Genomic DNA, 22,935 nt, shown 5'->3' with positions numbered 1-22,935 from the left:
AATACATAAATAAAATCTTTAAAAAAATATATATCCAGAATATATAGTGAAATCTTACATTTCAATATCAATAAGAAAACTACTAATAATAAATGGGTTGGGGCAGCACCTAAGTGGCTGAGTTGATTAAGCAGCAGCCATCAGCTCAGGTCATGATCCCAGGGTCCTGGGATCAAGCCCCACATCAGGCTCCCTGCTCAAAAGGGAGACTGCTTCTCCCTCTCCTATTCCCCCTGCTCATGTTCTCTTTCTGTGTCAAATAAATTTTAAAAATCTTTTTTTAAAAAAATGAGTAAAAGATTTGAACAGATACATCATCATACACACGACAAAAAAAAAAACATGAAAAGATGCTCAACATCAGAAATCATTAGGGAAATTCTTTTTTTTTAAATTTTTATTTTTACTTGAAGGGCTTTTTTAAAGTTTTTATTTTAATTGCACATAGTTAAGTACAGTGTTATTTTAGTTTCAGGTGTACAATATAGTAATTCAACACTCCCATATATCACCCTGTGCTCGTTACAACAAGTGAAACCCTTAATCCCATCATCTGTTTAACCCAACTGCCTATCCATCTCTTCTCAGGTTAACAGTTTGTTCTCTATAGTTAAGAGTCTGTTTCTTGATTTGTTTCTCTCTCTCTCTTATTTTTTCCTTCTGTTGTTTGTTTTGATTCTTCAATTCCCCATAGGAGTGAAATCTTACGGTATTTTTCTTTCTCTGACTGACTTGTTTTGGTTAATGTTACACTCTCTAGCCCCATCCATGTCATCACAAATGTCAAGATTTCATTCTTCTTTATGGCTGAATAATATTCCGTGTGTCTGTGTGCGTGCTTGTGTGTGTGTGTGTGTTTGTGTGTGTGTATACATACCACATCTTTTTTTTTTTTTTTTTTTTTTTACGTAGGCTCCACATACAGCATGGGGCTTGAACACATGACCCTGAGATCTAGAGTCACATGCTCTACTGACTAAGCCGGCCAGGTGTCCCAATAACATGTCTTTTTTATTCTTTCCTCAATCAATGGACAGTTGGGCTGCTTCCATATCTTGGTTATTGTAAATAATGCTGCTATAAATGTGGCCGAGGATGTGGAATTCTATTTTTAAAAGTGGGGTATCCACTATACACCAACTAGAATGGTTAAGATATAGAGCAATTATAATTCTCACCCATTGATGGGACATAAAAGTGGTTCAGTTACTATGAAAAACACTTTGGCAGTTTCTTATAAATTTAAGGATACATTTACTACACAACCCAGTCATTCTACTCCTTTGGTATTTATCCAAGAAAAATGAAAACTTAAATCCATACAAAGATTTGTACGCAAATGTTTATAACAGATTTATTCATAATAGCCCCAAACTGGAAACAATCCAAATGTCTCTCAACTGGTAAATGAATAAATAAATTGTGGAACATTCATATAATATAATACTATCCAATAATAGAAACAAATTATTCCAGAAATATGCATATGCAACAATATGGATAAATCTTGAAAGTATTATGATAAGTGAAAGAAGCTAAACACTAAAGACTTCATAATGTATGATTTCATTTAGCACATCAGTAGCTGCCAGGGAGTTAGGGGACAGGTTTGGCTGCATAGGAATATATATTAGTCAGAGTTCACCAGAGAAACAGAACAAATAAGATATATGTGTATATATATATATGGGGAGGGGAAGAGATTTTGAGAGGAAGAGATTTCAAAGGACAGAGATTTATTATGAGAAGATCCAGGAAAGCCAGTGGTATGGTTTCAGTCCAAGCCTGAAAGGTTGAGAACCAGGAGCACTGATGGTGCTAGTCCAAGGGCAGCAGAAGACTGACGTGCTAGCTTATCAGTCAGGCTGAAAAGTTCCCAGATCTTTAAGTTCTGCTTCTGTTTTCTTAACAATTCTGTCTTCAATCCATTTCTCTCCTCTCCCATTTTAAGCATTCAGGAAGAATCAGGCCACTCCTTCAACACTTTGCTTAGAACTGTCTTCAGCCAAATAGCCAATCATCTCTCACAAGTTCTACCTTCTACAAAACACCAGAACATGAACACACAATTCGGCCAAAGTCTTGGCCATTTTTCTTTTTAAAGTAGATTCCACACCCAGTGTGGAGCCCAATGCAGGGCTTGAACTCACAACCCTGAGATCAAGACCTGAGCTGAGATCAAGAGCCAGACACTTGGGAAGCCTGGGTGGCTCAGTCAGTTAAGTGTCTGCCTTCAGCTCAGGTCATGATGCCAAGGTCCTGGAATGGAGCCCCGCATTGGGCTCCCTACTCAGTGGGGAGTCTGCTGCTCTCTCTCCCCTACTCCCCTGCATGTGCAAGCGAGCTTGCATGCGCTCTCGCTCTCTCTCTCTCAAAAACAAAAAATAAAAACTTAAAAAAAAAAAGCCAGATACTTAACCGACTGAGCCACTCAGGGACCCCAATTCTTGGCCACTTTTAACATGGATCACCTTGCCCCCAGTTTCCAATAATATATTTCTCATTTTCATCTGAGACTTCATCAGAATTGCCTTTTACCACTCATATTTCTGTCAATATTTCCTATTTACTATCCAACATTCTCCACATGACCATGCATTCTCTAAGAAGATGGAGGCTTTCTCTCCATGTCTCTTTTCTTTCTGGATCCTCACCACAACCGCCTTTACCAGTTCCTTCAGAGCGATACTGGTTTTCCCTAGCACGTATCTCAAAACTCTTCCAGTCTATACCCACTACCCAGTTGCAAAGTTGCTTCCACATCATTAGGCGTTTGTTATAGCAGCACCTGACTCCTTGGTACCAATTCTGTCTTAATCAGCTTAAGCTACTTTAAAAAACATCATAGAGGGACACCTGGGTGGCTCAGCCGGTAAAACGTCTGCCTTCAGCTCTAGTCATGATCCCAGGGTCCTAGGATCAAGTCTTGCATTGAGCTCCTTGCTCAGTGGGGAGTCTGCTTCTCCCTTTGTCTGCTGCTCTAATTTTATTGCCTAATATAGTAAAATAGTTTCTTCCTTTTATTACTAAAAAATTCTTTGTATCTTGCCTATGATAAATATTTGCAAACTATATTTTTAATTCCCAAATGTTCCCATTTAGTCCTTTTCCTAAACATTATTCCTAAACATTTATCAAAAAGAGATACTAATCATTCTTTCTTCACAGGTTAGTTAATTCAGTTAAGACAAATAAGATAATATACATGAATGTACTTTACAAACCATAAAGTACTACACAAGTTATCAGCTGTTTATGTTTTGGTGATAGTCTGATCCATTTTCTTAGAAGATTTGTTTATTTATTTGAGGGAGAGAGAGAGCCTGCACAAGTAGGGGGTGGGGCAGAGCAAGAGAATCACAAGCAGACTCCCTCCCAAGCATGGAGCAGTACATAGGGCTTGACCTCATGACCCATGAGATCATGACCTGAGCAGAAACCAAGAGACAGTCACTTAACCAACTGAGACCCAGATGTCCCTAGTCAAATCCATTTAAATGTAACATAAGACCTCTTTAGTTTAGGCCCATACTTCATTTACTTATTCACTCATTCAAACTTTTTTTTTTTTAGATTTTATTTATTTATTTTTCAGAGAGAGCGAGGGAATGCACAAGCAGGGGGAGAAGCAGGCAGAGGGAGAAGCAGGCTCCCCGCTGAGCAAGCAGCCCGATGTGGGGCTCGATCCCAGGACCCTGGGATTATGACCTGAGCTGAAGGCAGACCCTTAATCAGCTGAGCCTCCCAAGCGCCCCTACTACAAAGTTACAGCAATCAAAACTGTGTGGTACTGGCACAGAGACAGAGGGGAAAAAAAAAAAAAAAAAAAAAAAAAAGACCAATGGAATAGAATACAGAGCCAGAAATAAGCCACCAACCATATGGTCAAATGATTTTTGACAAGGTTGCCAACGCTAAGACTAGGAAAAAGGACAGTCTTTTCAACAAATGGTGCTAGGAAAACTGGAAATCCACATGTGAAAGAATGAATCTGGACTCTTGCTTCAAACCATATACAAAAATTTTAACTCAAAATGGATCAAAGACCTAAATATAAAAGCTAAAACTATAAAATTCTTAGGATTAATTAAAAAAAAGGTATAAATCTTTGTAACCTTGGTTTAGGTGACAATTTCATGTAACACCTAAAGCATAAGCAATGAAAGGGAAAAAATAGATAAACTATTTAAAAAATTTTTTTTTTAAATTTTATAAAAATTTTAAATTTTTGTGTTCCAAAAGACACTATCAAGAAAGTAAAAAGACAACCCACAAAATGGGAGAAAATATTTGTAAATCATATATATGGTAAGAGTCTAGTACCCAGAATATATAAAGAACTGTTACAATTCAGTAGTAAAATGACAACCCAATTAAAAATAGGCAATTCAGGGGCATCTGGGTGGCTTAGTCAGGTAAGCTTCTTCCTTTGCCTCAGGTCATGAACCTGGGGTCTTAGGATCAAGCCCCATATCAGACTCCCTGCTCAACGGGGAGTCTGTTTCTCCCTCTCCCTCCCCCTGCTCATTGTCTGTCTCTCTCTCAAATAAATAAATAAAATCTAAAAAAAAAAAAAAGAAAAAAAGAAATACCACTCCAATCTGGTAGGATGACGATAATCAAAAAAGAAATGATATAGAGAAAATGGAATCTTCATACGTTACTGGTGGGTAAAATGGAGCAGAAACTTTGGAAAACAGTTTGGCAGTTCTTCAAAAAGTTAAACACAAAGACCCAGCAATTCACTCTTATTATTCACCTTATAAAAGGGTGTTCATACAAATACTTCTACACAGCTGTTCATAGTGGTATCAGTTCCAATAGCCAAAAAGTAGAAATAATGCAAATGTCCATTAAGTGATGAATGAATAAACAAAATGGGGTTTCTACATACAATCAAATATTATTCAGCCATGAAAAGGAATCAAGTAGTGATACATATGACAGCATGGACGAACCACGAAAACATGCAAAGTGAAAGAAGCCAGACACGAAAGTCTACTTACTGTATAATTCTCTTTATATGAAGTGTTCAGAATAGACAAATCAATAGACATAGACAGTAGATCAGGGCTTACCAGAGGTTGGGGGAAATGGGGAAACAGGGAAATAAAGAGTGACTGCTAATTGGTATGGGGTTTCTTTTTTGAGATAATGAAAATGTTCTGCAATTAGACTGTGGTGGTGGTTGCACAATCTTGTGAACAGACTGAAAAACAATAAATTTGTATACTTTAAAAGTGTGAATTTTATGGTATGGCAATTATGTCTCAATAAAAGAAGACATGGCTTCGTAAAAACAACGAGTTGAAGACAAGAGCAGATAAGAAATGTTAAGAAAACTTTAGAAGATGAAAACTAGGGAAACAAGTAATAACTATTGTAAGAGACTAAATGAAGCTAAAAATTAACTGGCTGTGTTAAGAAAAGGTGACAAGAAGCAGGCCTACCCTCTTACAGAATACCAGAAAAGTTTAGGAACTGTAGGTACAAGTACCTATGAAGGCATGAATATTTATAGGTAAAAACCGAAGGTTAGTGTGATGGATTGAATGTCTGTATCCCCCAAATACATTTGTTGAAATTCTGATCCACAGCTGTGGCTGTGGTTGGAGTAAGGAAGTAATTAAGGTAAAAGGAGGTGGGAAAGGGAGGACCCTGATCCAATAAGATTATGAAGAAGCAACAGTAAATGGCTCCCCTCCACACGCATGTATACACTGTAGTACACAGCAACAAGTACATAGCAAAAAGAGTCATCACTAGAAACTAAACCCTGCTGGACCTTAATCTTAGATTTTGCAGCCTGCATGACCATGAGAAAATAAATTTCTATTATTTAAGTCATGTAGCTCGTGATCTTTTGTTGTGCCATCCCAAGCTAACTAATATAGTTGGGTGAAAATTGTACATAAGAACCAGTTATATCCCTCTCAGCGGGAGGCCTGCTTCTCTCTCTCCCTCTCCCACTTCCCCTGCTTTTGTTCCTTCTCTGTCAAATAAATAAGTAAAATCTTAAAAAAAAAAAAAAAAGAACCAGTTGTATTTCTACATCCTATCCCCAACCTTGTGTAGCAAAGTTACTACCGTTCTTCCACCCAGATATAACATTAAAGGTTTATTCTCTGTTAAGAGGCTGAATCATTAGGACTTTGAACATAGAAACACCAAGAACAGTTGAAAGTAGAGGGGCCCTACTAAAAACAGAATGATTACATTAAAGTCTACATCCTGATCTGTAAGACCCTCCCCTCCTTAGCACCTGAATAGAAATCCAAAAAGCTCAAAATCTCAAGGAAGTTTTCTTACATGAAAAACACATTAAAAATAACAAATAAGGGGTGCCTGGGTGGCGCAGTCCGGTTATGCATCTGACTCTGTTTTGCCTCAGATGGTGAAGTCAGGATCATGTGATCAAGCCCTACAGTCAGGCTCTGTGCTTGGCTTGGGATTTTCTCTCCCTTTCCCTCTACCCCTCTTGCTCATGCTCTCTCTCTAAAATAAATAAATACATCTTTAAAAAAAAAATCACAAATAAAAAAAGAAACTCAGGAGAAGAAAAATGCAGGAGACACAGACACAAGCAAAACAAAATAAAAAATAAATAAATGCCACAATAGAAAGACAAGATAAAATCTTGTATTCGTGAATTCAGAAAATAAAAAGTAAGTAAAGAAATTTAAATTATAATAATAGACATTTTTGGAATTCAACAAGATTAGAAAGTTCGAAAATATTCACAGAAAGTACAAACAAGGAAAAAATGGAAAAGAAGAGAGAATGGTAGGAAAATTAGAGCATGAATCCATAAGGTCCAATGCCTGAGTAACAACAGTTCCAGAGACAGACATGAGAAAACATCAAACACATAATTCAAAAAAACTTCTCAGCCCCTGGGGCTAATAGTACATTATATGTTAATAAAAAATTTTTTATTTTTTATTTATTTTTTTTTTTAAGATTTTATTTATTTATTTGACAGAGAGAGATCACAAGTAGACAGAGAAGCAGGCAGAGAGAGAGAGGGAAGCAGACTCCCCGCCGAGCAGGGAGCCCGATGCGGGACTCGATCCCAGGACCCTGAGATCATGACCTGAGCCGAAGGCAGCGGCTTAACCCACTGAGCCACCCAGGCGCCCCAATAAAAAATTTTTTAAACAAAACAAAAAACTTCTCAGAACTGAAAGATATGAATTTCCACACTGAAAAGGTCTCAAGACAGTGAATAAGGAAAGATCTGTACCAGTAGATATCTTTATGAAATATCACAAATCAAAATAGCATTAAATTTCTCAACAGTAATTTAAAAAGCTAGAAAGAGAGAAATGCTTTAAAAATTCTGAGGAGGGGCACCTGGGTGGCTCAGTGGGTTAAGCCTCTGCTATTGGCTCAGGTAATGACCCTGAGATCCAGCCCCCGCATCAGGCTCTCTGCTCCACGGGGAGCCTGCTTCCTCCTCTCTCTCTGCCTGCCTCTCTGCCTACTTGTGACCTCTCTGTCAAATAAATAAATCTTTTCTTAAAATTCTAAGGAAAAATTATCTCCAACATAGAATTTTATACTCACACAAACTATCCATCAAATATAAGGGTAGTATAAAAACAGTTTCAGATCCCCCAAATGTTATTTTGCCTGTACCCTTTCTCAGAAAACTACTGGAGGATGCCACCTAACAAAATGAAGGAGCATTTAAGGAAAAGGAAAACAAAGGCTTCAGGAAATATGGAACATAACTTGAGAGGGACAAATAATATATATAATATGGATAAAGGATTTAGAGAGCAACCAGGCCAGATTGGAGTAAGAGGACACCTACTTAGGTGAAGGAGTGCTCCAGGAGAGTTCTCTTGAAGAAAATAAACTGAAACTTAGAGAATACCTGATGTGTCTGCATAAACTGAGAGAAGACTGACATTTTGGTTGGACTTTAGGGATAAATTAAAGACAAATTTATAGAAAACCAACCAAATAAAAAAACAAGGCAATTATTAACTCCAGGAAAAGGGGGAAAAAACTATGTAAAAAGGGGAAATGTAATCATAGTGTACACTACATGACCAATATATATATGTATATATTGCTATATATATATACCATTTCCATAGTCATAATAAGTGCTGAATATTGACCAAAAATCATAATTTTATTAGAAGGCTAGGAGAAAGGGGAATTTTAGGGGATATAAAAGCACTGAACCCATCACAGGAAGTTATTAGATCATATCTAAAACTGAAATATCAAAAAGAGGAGCTTAAGCATGCTATTTAAAAATATACAGGAGGGGCACCTGGGTGGCTCAGTGGGTTAAAGCCTCTGCCTTTGGCTCAGGTCATGATCCCAGGGTCCTGGGACCGAGCCCCACACCAGGCTCTCTGCTCAGCGGGGAGCCTGCTTCTCCTTCTCCCTCTGCCTGCCTCTCTGCCTACTTGTGATCTCTGTCTGTCAAATAAGTAAATAAAATCCTTAAAAAAAAATATATATATATGTATATATATATGTATACATATATATATACATATATATATACATATATATACACACACACACACACACACACACACATACACACAGGGGAAAAAAAGCAAAAGAAATGGTGAAAAAAACTAAAAGTATTCTCTTCTGAGGAATGGGGCTCAGAGGTGAGAAGTTTGTGAGGTATGGTACTGCTGTGTTTTGTTAAAACTCTTTAGATCTATTTTACCAATAAAATTTTGTAGCTAATTAAAAAAAAACCGTTAAGTTAAAAAAAAAATGTACTCCTTAGATCTGCCCTCTCCTTGCCCATTATTTGTAACATACTGTTTTCCTAACATTTTTATCCTAGTTTTTTTCATTTGTTCCATCTAGTTATTACTTTCCAATGCATTTTTATTTTTTCTTTCACCAATTTACATAGCCAACTTTGTTCCTGTTAATGTGTTTTGCTGCTTCTTTTTTTCTCCAGTAAATTATGTGTCCTTACTTCAAATGTCTTAATGCTGCCAGATTTCTTGTATTTGTACCTTCCTTCTTTCCCACTGCAACAAATACAAACTTTCTTTGCTCTCCGAAGTCTTTTACTTCTGTTTCTCTAACTCTAAGGACAAAACGCTGAAAACGTGACTTCAAAGACAAAGAAGAGGTGGTCAGGTAAAGAATATCAACTTTCAACTCTATTTCTAAGCTTAATTCTTCACCTTCCTTACTTTCCAAATCTGTTGTTTAAATACATTTATTCATTGTGGAGTCAGGTTTTTTTTTCCTTTTTCTTTTTATTGAGATATAAGTGACGTGTAACATAATAGTTTTAGGTATACAGCATAATGATTTGGTGTTTGTATATATTACGAAATGATCACTACAATAATTCTAGTTAACATACATCACCACACATAATTACAATTTTTTTTTCTTGTGATGACAACTTTTAAGCTCTTTCAGCAACTTTTAAATATACAATACAGTATTATTAACTACAGTCACCATGTTGTACATCACATCCCCAGGACTTACTTATTGTGTAACTGGAAGCATGTACCTTTTCCCCACCCTCACCATTTCATTCACCTTCTTCCCCCTCAGTTAAAAATAAGCTGAACCCAGTTTATTTTTAGATTCCACATATCAGGGGTGCCTGGGTGGCTCAGTTGTTAAGTTTCTGCCTTTGGTCTAGGTATAATCCCAGGGTCCTGGGATTGAGCCCTGCATCTGCCTCCCTGCTTAGCAGGAAGCCTGCTTCTCCCTCTCCCACTCCCCCTGCTTGTGTTCCCTCTCTAGTGGTGTCTCTCTCTGTCAAAAAAAAAAAAAAAAAAAAGTCTTTTAAAAAAAGAGATTCCACATATTAGTGAGTTCATATAGTATTTGTCTTTCTCTGCCTTATTTTAGCATAATGTCCTCAAGGTCCATCCATGCTGTTGCAAATGACAGAATTTCCTTCCTTTTTATTGCTGAATAATCCTTGGAAAGTCATTTTAAGACCATCTTAATGATCTCAAGACCACTCCCACCCTGACTGGGAATTTCTGTAATTGTGAAAAATGTTACCTATAAATTGCCTTCAAATACACTAAAATGTTTGCCTATACTAATTAAAATAATGAGATTTTATTATATTTTATAAATATATAATTAAATATTTATCCATAGTTGAAGATCAATAACTTTTTTTTTACAACTCAAGTATTTTCAAAGATCTCAGAACAGTTTATTGATTAGGTATAATACCAATAATTCCTGATGGATAAATGTGGCTCCGTTTCCCACCTCCAAAATAACCTTGCATCTCTGCCCTTGATCCCCGCTTCTGAAAACAGATGCAGTAAATCACCCTTTCCTTCTCCTGGATCTTCCCTCTCTCCGTCTTTAACGGCTCCCTTTCCTTCAACATATACACATATTCAAGTCTCTCCATCTAAAAAATTTAAAACAACAAACTCTACTCTTGCTATCAACCCCTCTCCTTTCCCTTTCCCAGTCAACCAGACTTCGGTGGGGGGGTGGGGAATGCTGAGGCTACCCATTGTCTCAACTCCTTCACCCTTCCCATTTACTCCACCATCCAGGAAAATCTGGCATCCTGCCACACTACTCCAGTGAAACTTCTCACCTAATGCCACTAACAACCTCCTTTGCAGCTCTTATCTTGTTGGACCTCTCTGAGGCAACTGATACTACTGAACACTCCCTCCATATTGAAACTCTCTCCACCCCCATTTTCTGCAGCACCACCTTTTCCTTGTTCTCCCAAATCTTTTACCAATCACTCCCAGTCTCAGAAGATCAATATCTTTATTTATTGTAAAACTAGCTCTCTGGAGACAAGAGTCAGGTTCCTACAATGGGTCTCTAAGTCCCAATCAAAAAAAAAAAATAAAAAATTGGCAGCGAAGTTACCACCAACACCCAGCAACCAACACAATTATAAAGAACTAAAACCCTATCGTTATATGAGTCCACTAAAGTGTAGAAATGGACTATTCTGATTAGTTGGAAATGTTTCCAAAGAGGGAGGTTATACAAGATAAATGACAAGAGACATGGAGCTAAGAGAAAAAAAAAAAAGAATGAGTAGAGAACAGGGTTGGGAATGAAATACCTCTGCACTCTAATTTGGAAAGGTAGAGATAGGGGAGAAAAAGTTAAAACTTTTTCTCCAGGACATCCATGATTCACCTATGAATAAGGGTAATTAGCTACCAAAAATACACCTCACTCTCAGTGGGAGAGACTTCTCCACTGTAAATACTAAGTATGCCAGATTATTGTTTGCATCCCCCAAAATCTGTGCTCCTATTCTTCTTGCACATGATTGTCTGGCTGAACTTTAATTCCTAGGCTCCTTTGCAATTAGCAGGGGCCTTATGTTAATTTCTCACCTAGGAAATGTGAGCACAAGGTGTGTTTCTAGCTTCTGCCTTACTTGCTTAAGAGGCGTTTATCCTGGAGCCCCTCCTCCCCTTAGCCTTTCTGTTGGCTGGAAACGGCTATAACTAAGGCATCCTAGGAAATCTTGTGTCTCCAATCTTATGAAAATACCAACAACAGAAGAAGAGATGTCAGTGATAACTTTGTTGTTAAAAAGTATAAATTCTTGGGGCGCCTGGGTGGCTCAGTGGTTGAGTGACTGCCTTCAGCTCAGGTCATGATCCTGGAGTCCCAGGATCAAGTCCCACATCTGGCTCCCTGCTCAACAGGGAGTCTGCTTCTCCCTCTGACCCCCACACCCTCCTCATGCTCTCTGTCTCTCTCTCGCAAATAAATAAAATCTTAAATATATATATGTGTGTGTTTGTGTATATATATACACATATATTTACATATATATATATATAAATTCCTGGGGTGCCTGGGTGGCATAGTTGCTTAAGCACCTGACTCTTGGTTTTGGCTCAGGTCTGATCTCAGAGTCATGGGATCAAACCCCACATCAGGATCCGCTCTCAGCACAGAGTCTGCTTTCTCTCTCCCTCTCCCTCTGCCCCTCCCCCATCTCCACTTTCCCTCTGCTTCTCTCTCTCAAATAAGTAAATAAATAAATACTTTAAAAAGATATAAATTCCTTTTTGGTGTCCCTTTTCTAAACATAACAATCAAAGCTGTTTTTATTACTCAGCTGAGTTTAAGAACTTTCCACTTGGAGAACCTGATGTCAGGTCCTTCAACAATAATTATTTTCTCTTAATTACTAGGAAATGTGATAAGAAAAAGTTCACAAGGTGAGAAAAATCAACCACTTCTTTTCCTTGTAAGTGTATGTCTCCTTTAGAAATATGAAATCACAAGCAAATATTTGCTGGAAAGGCAAAGGTCAAAACAGTCCGTATGTCCGGACACGGCAACAAAGATTCCATAGGCTATTCATAGGCATAACCTTGATGAGAAAAAAGGCAGGACCATTGTCCCTGAAGACCTAACCTATTTTCTTCTACTTAGAGATTGACAATGCTGTACCAAGCCAACCTTTGAAGACAAGGCAGAAGACCTACTATACATGTAGGACTTTGTAAGTCAATCATGCATCTAAATACCAGCTTTGGTGGCCTATAACTATCAAAAAAAGACCACTTTAGATCTCATTAAATATTTTAGGATACTTGATATATATTACTTAATTCATCCTCTCAGCCCCCTGTGAGGTAGGTTTTATCAACTCCATTTGTTGGGGAAATTTGATCAAGGAGAATAATAATAGCATTTTTCTATTTACAAAATACCTTCCTTATAAAGAGCTCCACATGTTTATCTTCTCAATCTTCTAACATTCCTGTGAGGTAGGTGGTAATATTACCTTTTCCTTTCTCATAGGGAAAATGCTATGGCCCCAGGAGCTTGATGACTTACTCACGTGGTAGCCTGTATTTTATCCACTAACTAGAACATACTGCTTGGGATTGACACTAGACCATGGATTCAAGTTTGAACTGCACATAATTCAAAAGTGTCAAGCTTCTAGTTTTCTCTATAGCCATCTTTCAACACATCACATTCCAAAAAGGATTCGGGTCATGCTTGTTGTTTAAGCTCATGTGTATGCTGTTTATAAAGCTTATTATCATTTCTCTAAATTGAATTATTTAAGGTTTGTCTAAATGCCCGAAAGCTAAATTATTTTTTGTTTACTGTCTGTGCACTAGCATTGTAAATGATGTCATCAGGAATGTACAAAACTCTTAGACAAAGCTGCAGGGCCAATAAAAGCAACCTACTTTGGGAAAAGTGCATTTCTTCTTCTTCCTTTTTTTTTTTTTTTTTTTGAAGTAGGCATCACACAAAAAAGATGACTCATTAAGCCCAAAAGAGTTGACTCCACCATGTGAGGGCTTCTTATGCAGCCCTCTACAAAGAGACCTGAGTGGCAGCATGAGGCCTCCTCTTCTGTGCATTTTCCTCCAGGCAGAATGTGCATTTGTGTGGCTACATACACAATTATAATCTCCCCTGAAAGGCAATTCCTTCCATATGACAGGCTGAACAGTGGCCTGAGTGCTAGCCTCATGTTGCCTGTGCAGTTAACATGCTGAAATTCCAGACACATTTAATCTCTCCTTTCTGAGAAACTAAGATGGGACAGAAGAAGGGAAGCTGGAAAAAACTCCACACAGAGAGAAAGGAGGCCAGCCCAAGCGCCCAAACTCACTTTCTCATGGGCTGAGCTTCTTTGTGTGTTGTCTACTTACATGTCAATTTGCAGGACTTTGGGGCATGAGAACCATGGAGCCGAGGGGTTCTGGCAGCCTCTCCATTTGACAAGCAAAGCCAAAGACATGTGGCCTTTGGTACATTTCACATTCAAAAGTGTTATTGTTTCAAACATGCCTATTTTAAAATACGTAATTTTCCCATTTAGCACACGTTGTGTGTAAGTTGGTCACAGGAGGAGTTCTGCCACCCGATTAAAAAAAAAAAAAAAGGCAATAGCCTCAATGCAGCCCTGTCCCTGCCAGATACCTCTGTTTACTGGGGGCCAGTGGGGCTATCCCAGGTGAGAGAAGTCTGAATTTAACAAACACCTGATATGAAGACCTGGGCACAAACAGATTTCTGTCTGAGATTACAGAAACTGAAGCTTGTGTTTTATCACAATTACCTGTAATCTCAGGGCCAGATAATAGTATTAACAAGACCTTGAGCTACACAATAGGACAGCTGGAAAAAGGCTCTTACTCTCCAAAGAATAGTGCTTTTAAAAAGCTAATTCAATGAAGAAAAAGAAAGGGCTCTGAAAGTGCCTTCTCAAACAATATTTACTTTTACTGGGTTCCTGCTAATCAAACAAAACTTAGTCAAAAGCTTTTATGAAAAATACATTTGATGATTTCAGCAGTAATTGCTTTGTTCAAAGAAAGGTGCTTAAGAGAAAACATAGCTAATGGGATCAGTAATTTGGTAAGTTCAGATGTGTTTGGGAAAATCCCTCCTCTCTTTGATAAATCATTAAAATTCTGCTCAGATAAATGTGTTTTGACTTGAAATTCCAATCATAGAATGAGCTATTTCCTAAGGCCCCTGGGGAAGTGGTGCAAGGGCAATCCCAACTCAGAGAACCCAGAGATTAGTTTGCAAGGGTAATTCCAGTCTTAATCAAAGCATATTACCCTGTCCAACTATAGGACGGGATCTCCTGGAGATGCCCCAAAAGTGTACAAAATGTCCTTCCTTCTTAAAACACCACTTTTTAAAAATGAGTTAAATCTTACTGTTATGTAACCAAAAAAATTGAAACTATGGCATCAAGCATGAAACTATCCTTAGGTATAATTAGAGTTTAAAACCAGAAGAATCCAGGGCAGATTTTAATCAGTGTTCCTCTTTTATTTTCCCCATCCATGGAAGGAGGGGGAAAAAAAAGTCTATCGTCTCTCCATAGCAGGAATTCAGTAATTATTTGTTGAAGTGGATTTTTCTCTCCCTTTCTAAGAAAAAAAATTATTCTGCTACTTAAAGCAGACCATTCATTTAACAACTGAGCACTTAATTTGAGCCAAACCGTGTGCTGGATTTTGGAAATACTGAGAGAATAGATCTGCCTTTGTGGCTTACTTTCTAGTAAGAAACAGACAATAAGGAAGGATATGAATAGATAAACAAGATAACTGTGATAAGTGCTAAGAAGGATATGAACAAGAAGACGACTAGCGATGAGCTAATGGATCATTAGTCTCTTCTGATCTACTATTATTATTTTTTAAAACTTTACCGACTCAGCCTCCTAACATTACTCACTTAGCAAACATGGTATTTGTGTGGATAAAAGTGAAGTCCAACTTTTGGACAGCAGTTGGAGGAAAATTTCTGATATTACTTAAATACATAAAGGATGAGGTCAAAAATCTACAGAACCATTTTAAAACTCTAGAATAATACAGAAATCACCTACAACTTAGTTACCTTGAAGAAATGGGAGTGGGTGAGGGTCCAGAACAACATGCCGTAGAATTCACTTGCCCTCTTTTTTTCCCCAGTGAAAATATCACTTGCTCTTTTTTTCCCCCAATGAAAGTATATTTATTACATCTATTAAGTAGCTTACAGAATCCTTGGAAAGGTAGAAGAAACAGAGCCTAGGCTGGACATCCGGGAACAACGCCCAAAGGCACATCCCAGAACTGGGCTGCCTAGGGAACTGCTGCCCTGCCATGCTGAGAAGCTGCCAGCCAAGCAGGGAAAGCACCAAGACTGCGGCACGCATCCGGTTCACCTGCTCTATAATGACACTGCCTACACGGTCACTTTGTATTACTGTCATTTGTGAATATATCCCATCTCCTCTGTGTGGCTTTAAGTTTCCCAGGGGAGACACTTTATATTCATGTCTGGCTATATAGAGGGTATTTAGAAAAGAAAGAACAATTCAGAAGAAAGGAAAAGAACTAGAAGTGGTGGAAGAAGAAATGATCTTGTAAATATGCTAATTACTATTTTAAAGTGACCAGTTTTATATATTATAAACCTAGTTTCCAAAGATTCAGGAAGTCAGTGTAACATCTATAATGTTTTATTTCATTTCTTTTCTGCAACAAACCAAGCACTTTAAAGTTCTAAGGGTATTTCTGCTAACTTATGGTAAATAGCAATATTTCCTAGCATATGGTTGGGTTTGGAAGTTTCACTAATTATATTCAAACAAAAATAAGTTTTCTCATCAGGATTCATCCAAAAACAAATAAATAAATAGATAAATGATTTTAAAAGTGTCTGGCAGTAAGACCAGTAAATATCATATGGTTTGATACAGCAAATACAAAAAATAAGATTAGTAACACTTAAGAGTCGTCTTCATAGAAAAAGTCCTATGTCAGAAGCTCTGCCATGGCTTGAAGAAATGATATTAACCTCAAGGCTGGAAGGGACTTTATCAGTGATTGTTGGATGTTGTTTTAGTCCAGTGACTCTGAGAAGCAGACACCAAGACAGGATCAGACATGCAAGAGATATATTTGGGGGGAAATCCCACGGGGCAACGGTTGGGGTGGGGGGAGCCGCAGGAGGCTGAGATTGCTGATAGACCACAATGCAGGGTTGACCCTTTAGAGAGAGAGAGAGAAAGAGAGAGAATTTAGACAGCAATGCAATGGGAGTCCTCAAGCCAAAGTCACCATCACAAGAATCAGTCATGTATCTTGTAGAAGGGGGTCTTTCCTACCCAGCCATTGGCTGGAAGCAGGCTGTGAGAAGTGTGACCTCCGTGCGAACAAGGTGTTAGATTCAGAGCTGGAGTTGAACGTCAATTACCCTCCTCTCCCATCCCCACAGCAGGACATCTGAGGGACACATTTTGATGGCTGCCACAGATGCATTACATACTTTTTTAAAAAGTTCTCCCTCTCCTCTGTGCTCTTTCTCAAATAAATATCTTTAAGAAATGGGGAGGGGAAGGGAGCCTGGGGGGCTCAGTCATTAAGCCTTTGTTCGGCTCAGGTCATGATCTGTTCAGGGTCCAGGGATCCATTGGCCCTGGCATCAGGCTCTCTGCTCAACAGGAGTCTGCTTCTCCCTCTCACTCTCCCTCTGTGTTCTCTCTCTCTCTCTCTCTCAAATAAACAAACAAAATCTTTTAAAAAATTAAAAAGTATAGTTATAAAATTAATATTTATTGAGCACCTACCCCAGGTGCTCTAAAAGATACCTAACTCATCTTTGTACTCTCCTTTCACAATGTAGACACAATGCAGCTGTCAAGCATTGCTCTAAAAGTTTACATGTAGAGTAAGTACTATTATTATCCACATTTTGCACATAAGGAAACTAAAGCACAGAGAGGTTAAGTAACTTCTTCAAAATCACACAGCTACCCAAACTACATAGAGTACTGTCAATAAAACTCTCCCAAATGGTTTATTTTTGTAAGTTATGTTCCTCATTGCCTGCCACTGAGAGAGGAGTCCAGTGGCAAGAGGGAACTGGAATTTTACTATTCTCTGATCCATCCATCTTAGGATGCCCCCTCCTGGCAGAAATGTTAAATTAAGCCTTTGGACTCACTTGAACTTTCTCCTGGATCCTTGCATAGGTCTATGCGATAGGGAGTCTCAATTTTGGAGTTGCTCAAGGTATTGACAGCATGGAGTTTTACAGTATGGACTCTGTGGCGTCAGACTGCTGCATTAGAATTCTGCCTTCCTGATTGCTAACTACTCTTTAAATATCTTTATGCTGCTGTTTCCTCATCTGTCAAAAGGAGGTAACAGTTAAAATGGTTGGGGCACTTTGGTGGCTCAGAAGGTTTAGCGTCTAACTCTTGGTTTTGGCTCTAGTCATGATCTCTTGGGGTCATGGGATTGAGCACAGCATCAGGCTTCCTGCTCAGCGGGAAGCCTGCTTCTCCCTCTCTCACTCCCCCTTCTTGTGTTCCCTCTCTTGCTGTCTCTCTCTGTCAAATAAATAAATAAATATCTAAAAAAAAATGCTACCGTCATGTGCATTAATATATGTAAAGCACTTAAAATGTTACCTGGTACATAGTAAGAGCTTAATTCTTTTTTTCTTTTTTTTTTTTTTTTTTTAGTGCCTAAATAAGTCTTAATTGTTACTGTTAGCTGCTCACATTTGGGGTACCTGTACCCTAAAATTAGATTATTCACATTCGATTTAACATATCTTTCTGTATTAAGTGTGTCATTGTAAAAGGAAGGTATACAATGATAAGTAAAATACAATTCCTGTTCTCAGGAAACTTACTTGCAACTAATGAACTGTGTAAGAGCTCCATTTCTAACAAGGAAGCAAGGATCACTGCCCTTTGTGGGCAAATAAGCATTCTGGTTTGTCTCTTTGTATCTTCTTGGTAGAGAGGGCAAAACAGGCTATGGTTTTGAATCCTGGCGTTGCTACACATCATCACCTATGTGACTTCGTACAAATTAATTAGCCTTTCTAAGCTTAATTTCCTTATTTGTAAAATGAGACGATATTAAGAACTACCAAATGAGACTAACGATACCTACTTTGTGTAGCAGTTGTGAAGAACAAATCAGATAAGGCACAGTGCTAAGCATATATAAAATGCTTTAAAATTACAGCTTAAAAAAACTATCCAATTTACTGTAATTCCTCAGAGTATAGCCTCCAAAGGAGAAAGACCATCTCTGATTTCCTAAAGTTATCTATTATGTCAACCTAATACCAAACTTAGTGAGAATAAGCAGTTTCCATGGAAACAGAAGAGGTAACTTGGAGCCTGAGTGAAAGCATGCACCTCACCAAATTAGGTGGAGTCAAAAATAAACCTCACACCCTCATGCGTATACTCAGGTCAGCACGTAGGTGGTGTGTTTTGCAAACCTGGGACCAGAACAGGCTGCCCTTCGGCTCTAGAGAGCTTTCCACACCCAACCAGATACACAAACACACCTCAGCCTCTGGCAGAAGCTTCCAATAAGTAGATTTCATAAGGCTGGAAATCTTTCAAGGGTTCAATACTTATTTCATCTCCTTACCAGACTCTCCTCTCCCTATTTAGCCCTCGGCATTGACACAATTTCTATCATTACATTCTGATGACTGCAGGCATGAACATCACTGAACTGACTGTAATGATGATCTGAAGATCCTAAGCCATTTCAGAGTATGATTACAGGTTCCTAATCCACAAAGTCGGGGTGGGGGGGGCGGATCCGTTTACCCAATCGACAAAAGATTGTTTTCTTTACTAATAGTCAAAAAGTCAAATATAAGGCCTGGCTAGCAGACAGAAAGGGAAATCTATAGATATTCATCGAATAGATATTCCTATAATTTCTACCATAATAAAAAGAGGTCTTCTGACACACATACTAAGGGGGTACTTAGCTTTGGCTTTTCTGTTTCTGTTACTGCAATTTTCTTTCCTCTATATGTATTTTCTTCTCTAGGCCTACACATGCAAGTGACTTTGTAATTTATAAAAGAAAAAAAAAAAAAGAAAAGATAAATCCTCTGAGGTGTTTAAATTTTGAAAACCAGGAAATATTTTCTTAAATTAATCTATAAAGAGTGGTTTTCAATGGTCCTTAGATTAGGGTGAATATTTCAAAACAGCATCCCTGTAAAAGTGACCAAACTGTAATGGATAGGGGTTGTTCTCAGCCAAAGACAAATGCATTTCAGCAGAGTTGTATGAGTTGATGAACCATGAGGAAGCCAGTGAGCAGTATGACCCTGTTTAGGGCACCATGACTGTCCAGATGCTGAATGGGACAAGGGGTTAAGAGACTTAAATGTGCAACAGAGCCTAAAGAAGCACTTGCCCAGAGCTCAGATGTTAGGTGGATAGGTGGACATTGAAGCTTTTTGAATCAACTTGAGACTCCGATTTTCTTTGTAGATTCATTATCAGCATTGCCATTGAATTAGTCTTCCTTAAAAAGCCACTACGGAGGGACCACCAACTTCTATTTACCAAAGCAGTAGTGTATTAAACATGCCAAGACTCTGAGGTACATTACTTAAACAACAAACACCCAAGAGACTGAACAACGGACTAGAATTTTCAAATATTTTATAGATTCACTGAGTAATGGAGTAAATAAAATCTTTTGCAAAGGTTGTTTGCTAGACATTGCTATTATTCATCTGATATGAAGTTATCTGTGATATCACTATGCCCTTTTGACTAATTAATGGATGTAGTTAATTAATCTCTCTACATATACATATAAGCACATATAGATACCCACATACATGTATATGCATATATGTGTGTGTGTGTATATATATATATATATATATATACCCACATATAGATCTCCACATATGTGTGTGTGTGTATATGTGGGTGTATATATATATCTTACCACATATATAGCTTTATTACTACATATATATACCTCTTTCCATAGATATAGATTTAGAAAACCAAATAGCCCTTAAACTTGGTAAAAAGATGCTCAGTTGCACAAAAGGAATGTACTTTAAATCTAGCATGGGACTAATTGTCACTTAATAGGTTGAAATCACTCAAAAATTTGACATATTTTGTTGAAAAGACTATGGGGAGACACATTCTTACATTGCTGGTGGCAATGTAAAATGGTACAAGCTCTACGGAGGGCAATTTGGTAATATCCAACAATATTTTAAAATGCATATTCCCCTGACCTACCAATTCTACTTTCTCAAATTTGTCTTTGCAGATATACTAGTAAAGGAACGAAATTGCACCTTATTCAGTGAGGTATTTTTAGTGTTAGCAAAAGGCTAAAAATAACCTGTCTACCAATAGAGAATTGGTTAAATTATTTAAATACTATGTAGCTAAAAAAAATTTTTTTAAAGAAGGAAGCTTTCTAAGACTGACATCTCACTCTAAGATCTATTAAATGAGAAAAGTGTGCACTATACTCTCCCTTATGTACATAATAAACGAATCTGGAAGGATACACAGGAAACCAGTAATAGTGGTTACTACTGTAGTGCTAAGGGTGGAGAAAAACTGGCAGATGAGGGAAGGGCGGGGGAGGAGATTTCACCATAAACTTCTTTATATTTTTTTTTTACTTCTTTATATTTTTAATCCAATTTCCATAGTACCAATTAAAAAATTTAAACTAGAATTGTTTTTCATTTTAAAAAAATTTTATAGTGGATCCAAACTATTAAATGTTATTCAGTGATCAAAAGAAATGGGCTATCAAGCCAGGAAAAGACATGGAGGGCCTGAAATGCATACTGCTAAGTAAACAAGCCAGTCTGAAAAGGTTACATCCTATATGACTCCAACTGTATGACATTCTGGAAAAGTAAAACTTCACAGACAGTAAAAAGGATCAGTGGATGCCAAGGGATAGGGGCAGGAGGAAGGATGAATGGGTAGAGCGCAGAGGATTTTTAGGGCAGTGAAGCTACTCTGGATGATACTATAATGGCAGGTACATGACATGGGGAATTCAAAACCCATAGAATTGTACAACACAAAGAGTGATCCCTAATGTAAAGCATGGACTTTGTTAATAACAATGTATCAATATTGATTCATCAGTTGTAAGAAATGTACTACCTTAGTGGCAAGTGTTAATCATAGGGGAAACCGAGTGAGTGAGTGGTAGAGAGTAGATGGGAACAGCTCTATGATAGTTGCTCGATTTTATGTAAACTTAAAATTCCTCTAAAAAAATAAAGTCTGTGATTGTTTTTAAATGTATGTGCATAGTTGTACGTATATATATATACACACACACATATACATCCTCTTTTCACCCAGCAAAGGCCTTCCACATCGAAGGTACCCAATAAAGTACTACAGCTACTGCCTCAGTGGTCAAGAGCTCAAGCTCTGGAATGGGCAGATTAGCTCCTGATTCCAGCTCTACCATTTTCTAGCTGTGTGGCCTTATTTATCCAAGTCACCTCTTCAGCCTCGGTTTCTCAGTCTTCAAAATGGACGAAAAACACAGTATTTCCTCCTAGGGCTGTTGTGACGATCAATTTTAAAAGTGCACATAAAATGCTTGGCATTGTGCCTAATGTAAAAGAAATGCTCAAACATGTTAGTGGCCGCTGTAACGGGAAGATGATGGTTCACGGAATGACTGATTTGGCACTTCAGGTTCCAAGGTTATTCCACCACCAGCATGATCTATAATATTCCAAAAGCGCCCCCAAATTCTCAGTTCCAACCTATCCCACTTCGAACACAATCCACATTGCCTGAGCCCGTACACCTCAGACGCCCTTTGACCCCCAACGCTGTTTTCCCCCTGGCTCGGCCTTGCACTTCCAGGCCCCGGAATGCCCGCCCCCCCACCCCGCCCTTCCTGTCCCCTCCCTATTCCCCCCAACCCCCGTTCCCACTCAGCCCCCTCCGCTCCTCCTCCCCAGACCCGGGCCTAATCGTCGGCACTTCTTTCCTTCTGCGAAGCTGAAGGAACTCCTACCCAGATACTCGTAGTCCGGTAGGGCTAGGCGCTCGGGACTCAGCATCCTTGGACCAGGGTAGCTTCCAAGCTCTAGCACTCCGGCTTCCGGAACCCAGGTCGCCGGCTCTCTTCCGTTGCCACGGCAACCACGCGGCGGGAGGAGGCGGGAGGTGGAGGAGGTGTCACGCAAACAGTCTCCGTATCGCAACCCCAAGCTGGCCACACCGGTTCCGGCAGCCGTCGCTTCACGGCGGTTGAGGTTTCTGAGGACTGCCATTCTTGAGGAGTTGGTTTTAGAGGAATTTGAGACGGAGCATTCTTTGGAATCTCTCACATTTCCCGGTGTCGAAAAATTACTGCGAGCCCTCCGCAGGCGCAATTTCTGAATTTCATAACTATGATTCCTACTTTGTACAGCTGTTACCCTAACTCGCAATAATAGCTCCCACCCCTACATTCCCATAAACACTTAATGTCCCATGACCTGCTTTTATCTCTTTATTATTTACTGTCTGAAATTGCTACCAAGTGCTTTTCACAGGCGTGTGTTTTGGCTGCTCTGTGAGGTCAGGGATGTGTCCTTTCTGCCCATGTCCAGGTTGGACATGCAGAAGGTGGTTATTAA

At 38.6% G+C, this 22,935-nt stretch overlaps 1 protein-coding gene across 4 annotated transcripts in view; it reads right to left on the bottom strand.

Annotated features, from left to right (window-relative positions):
- The window catches only part of CUNH11orf49 (chromosome unknown C11orf49 homolog), a 189,378-nt gene extending 166,670 nt beyond the window's left edge, over positions 1-22,708 (bottom strand). The window contains exon 1 of one of the 4 annotated variants that reach the window (XM_032844663.1): positions 22,329-22,708. In XM_032844663.1, the coding sequence (XP_032700554.1) occupies positions 22,329-22,587 (259 nt within the window). In that variant the 5' untranslated portion in view covers positions 22,588-22,708. The remainder of the gene's footprint in view (positions 1-22,328) is intronic. The other 3 variants (XM_032844664.1, XM_032844661.1, XM_032844665.1) reach the window with 3 other exon arrangements.
- Between the last annotated feature and the right edge of the window lie 227 nt (positions 22,709-22,935).

The sequence above is a fragment of the Lontra canadensis genome, unplaced genomic scaffold (genome assembly GCF_010015895.1).
Source record: "Lontra canadensis isolate GAN:19392208 unplaced genomic scaffold, GSC_riverotter_1.0 scaffold154, whole genome shotgun sequence".
Lineage (NCBI taxonomy): Eukaryota > Metazoa > Chordata > Mammalia > Carnivora > Mustelidae > Lontra > Lontra canadensis.
Note: the sequence above shows the minus strand (reverse complement) of the source record. Positions and strands in the feature narration are given on the sequence as shown.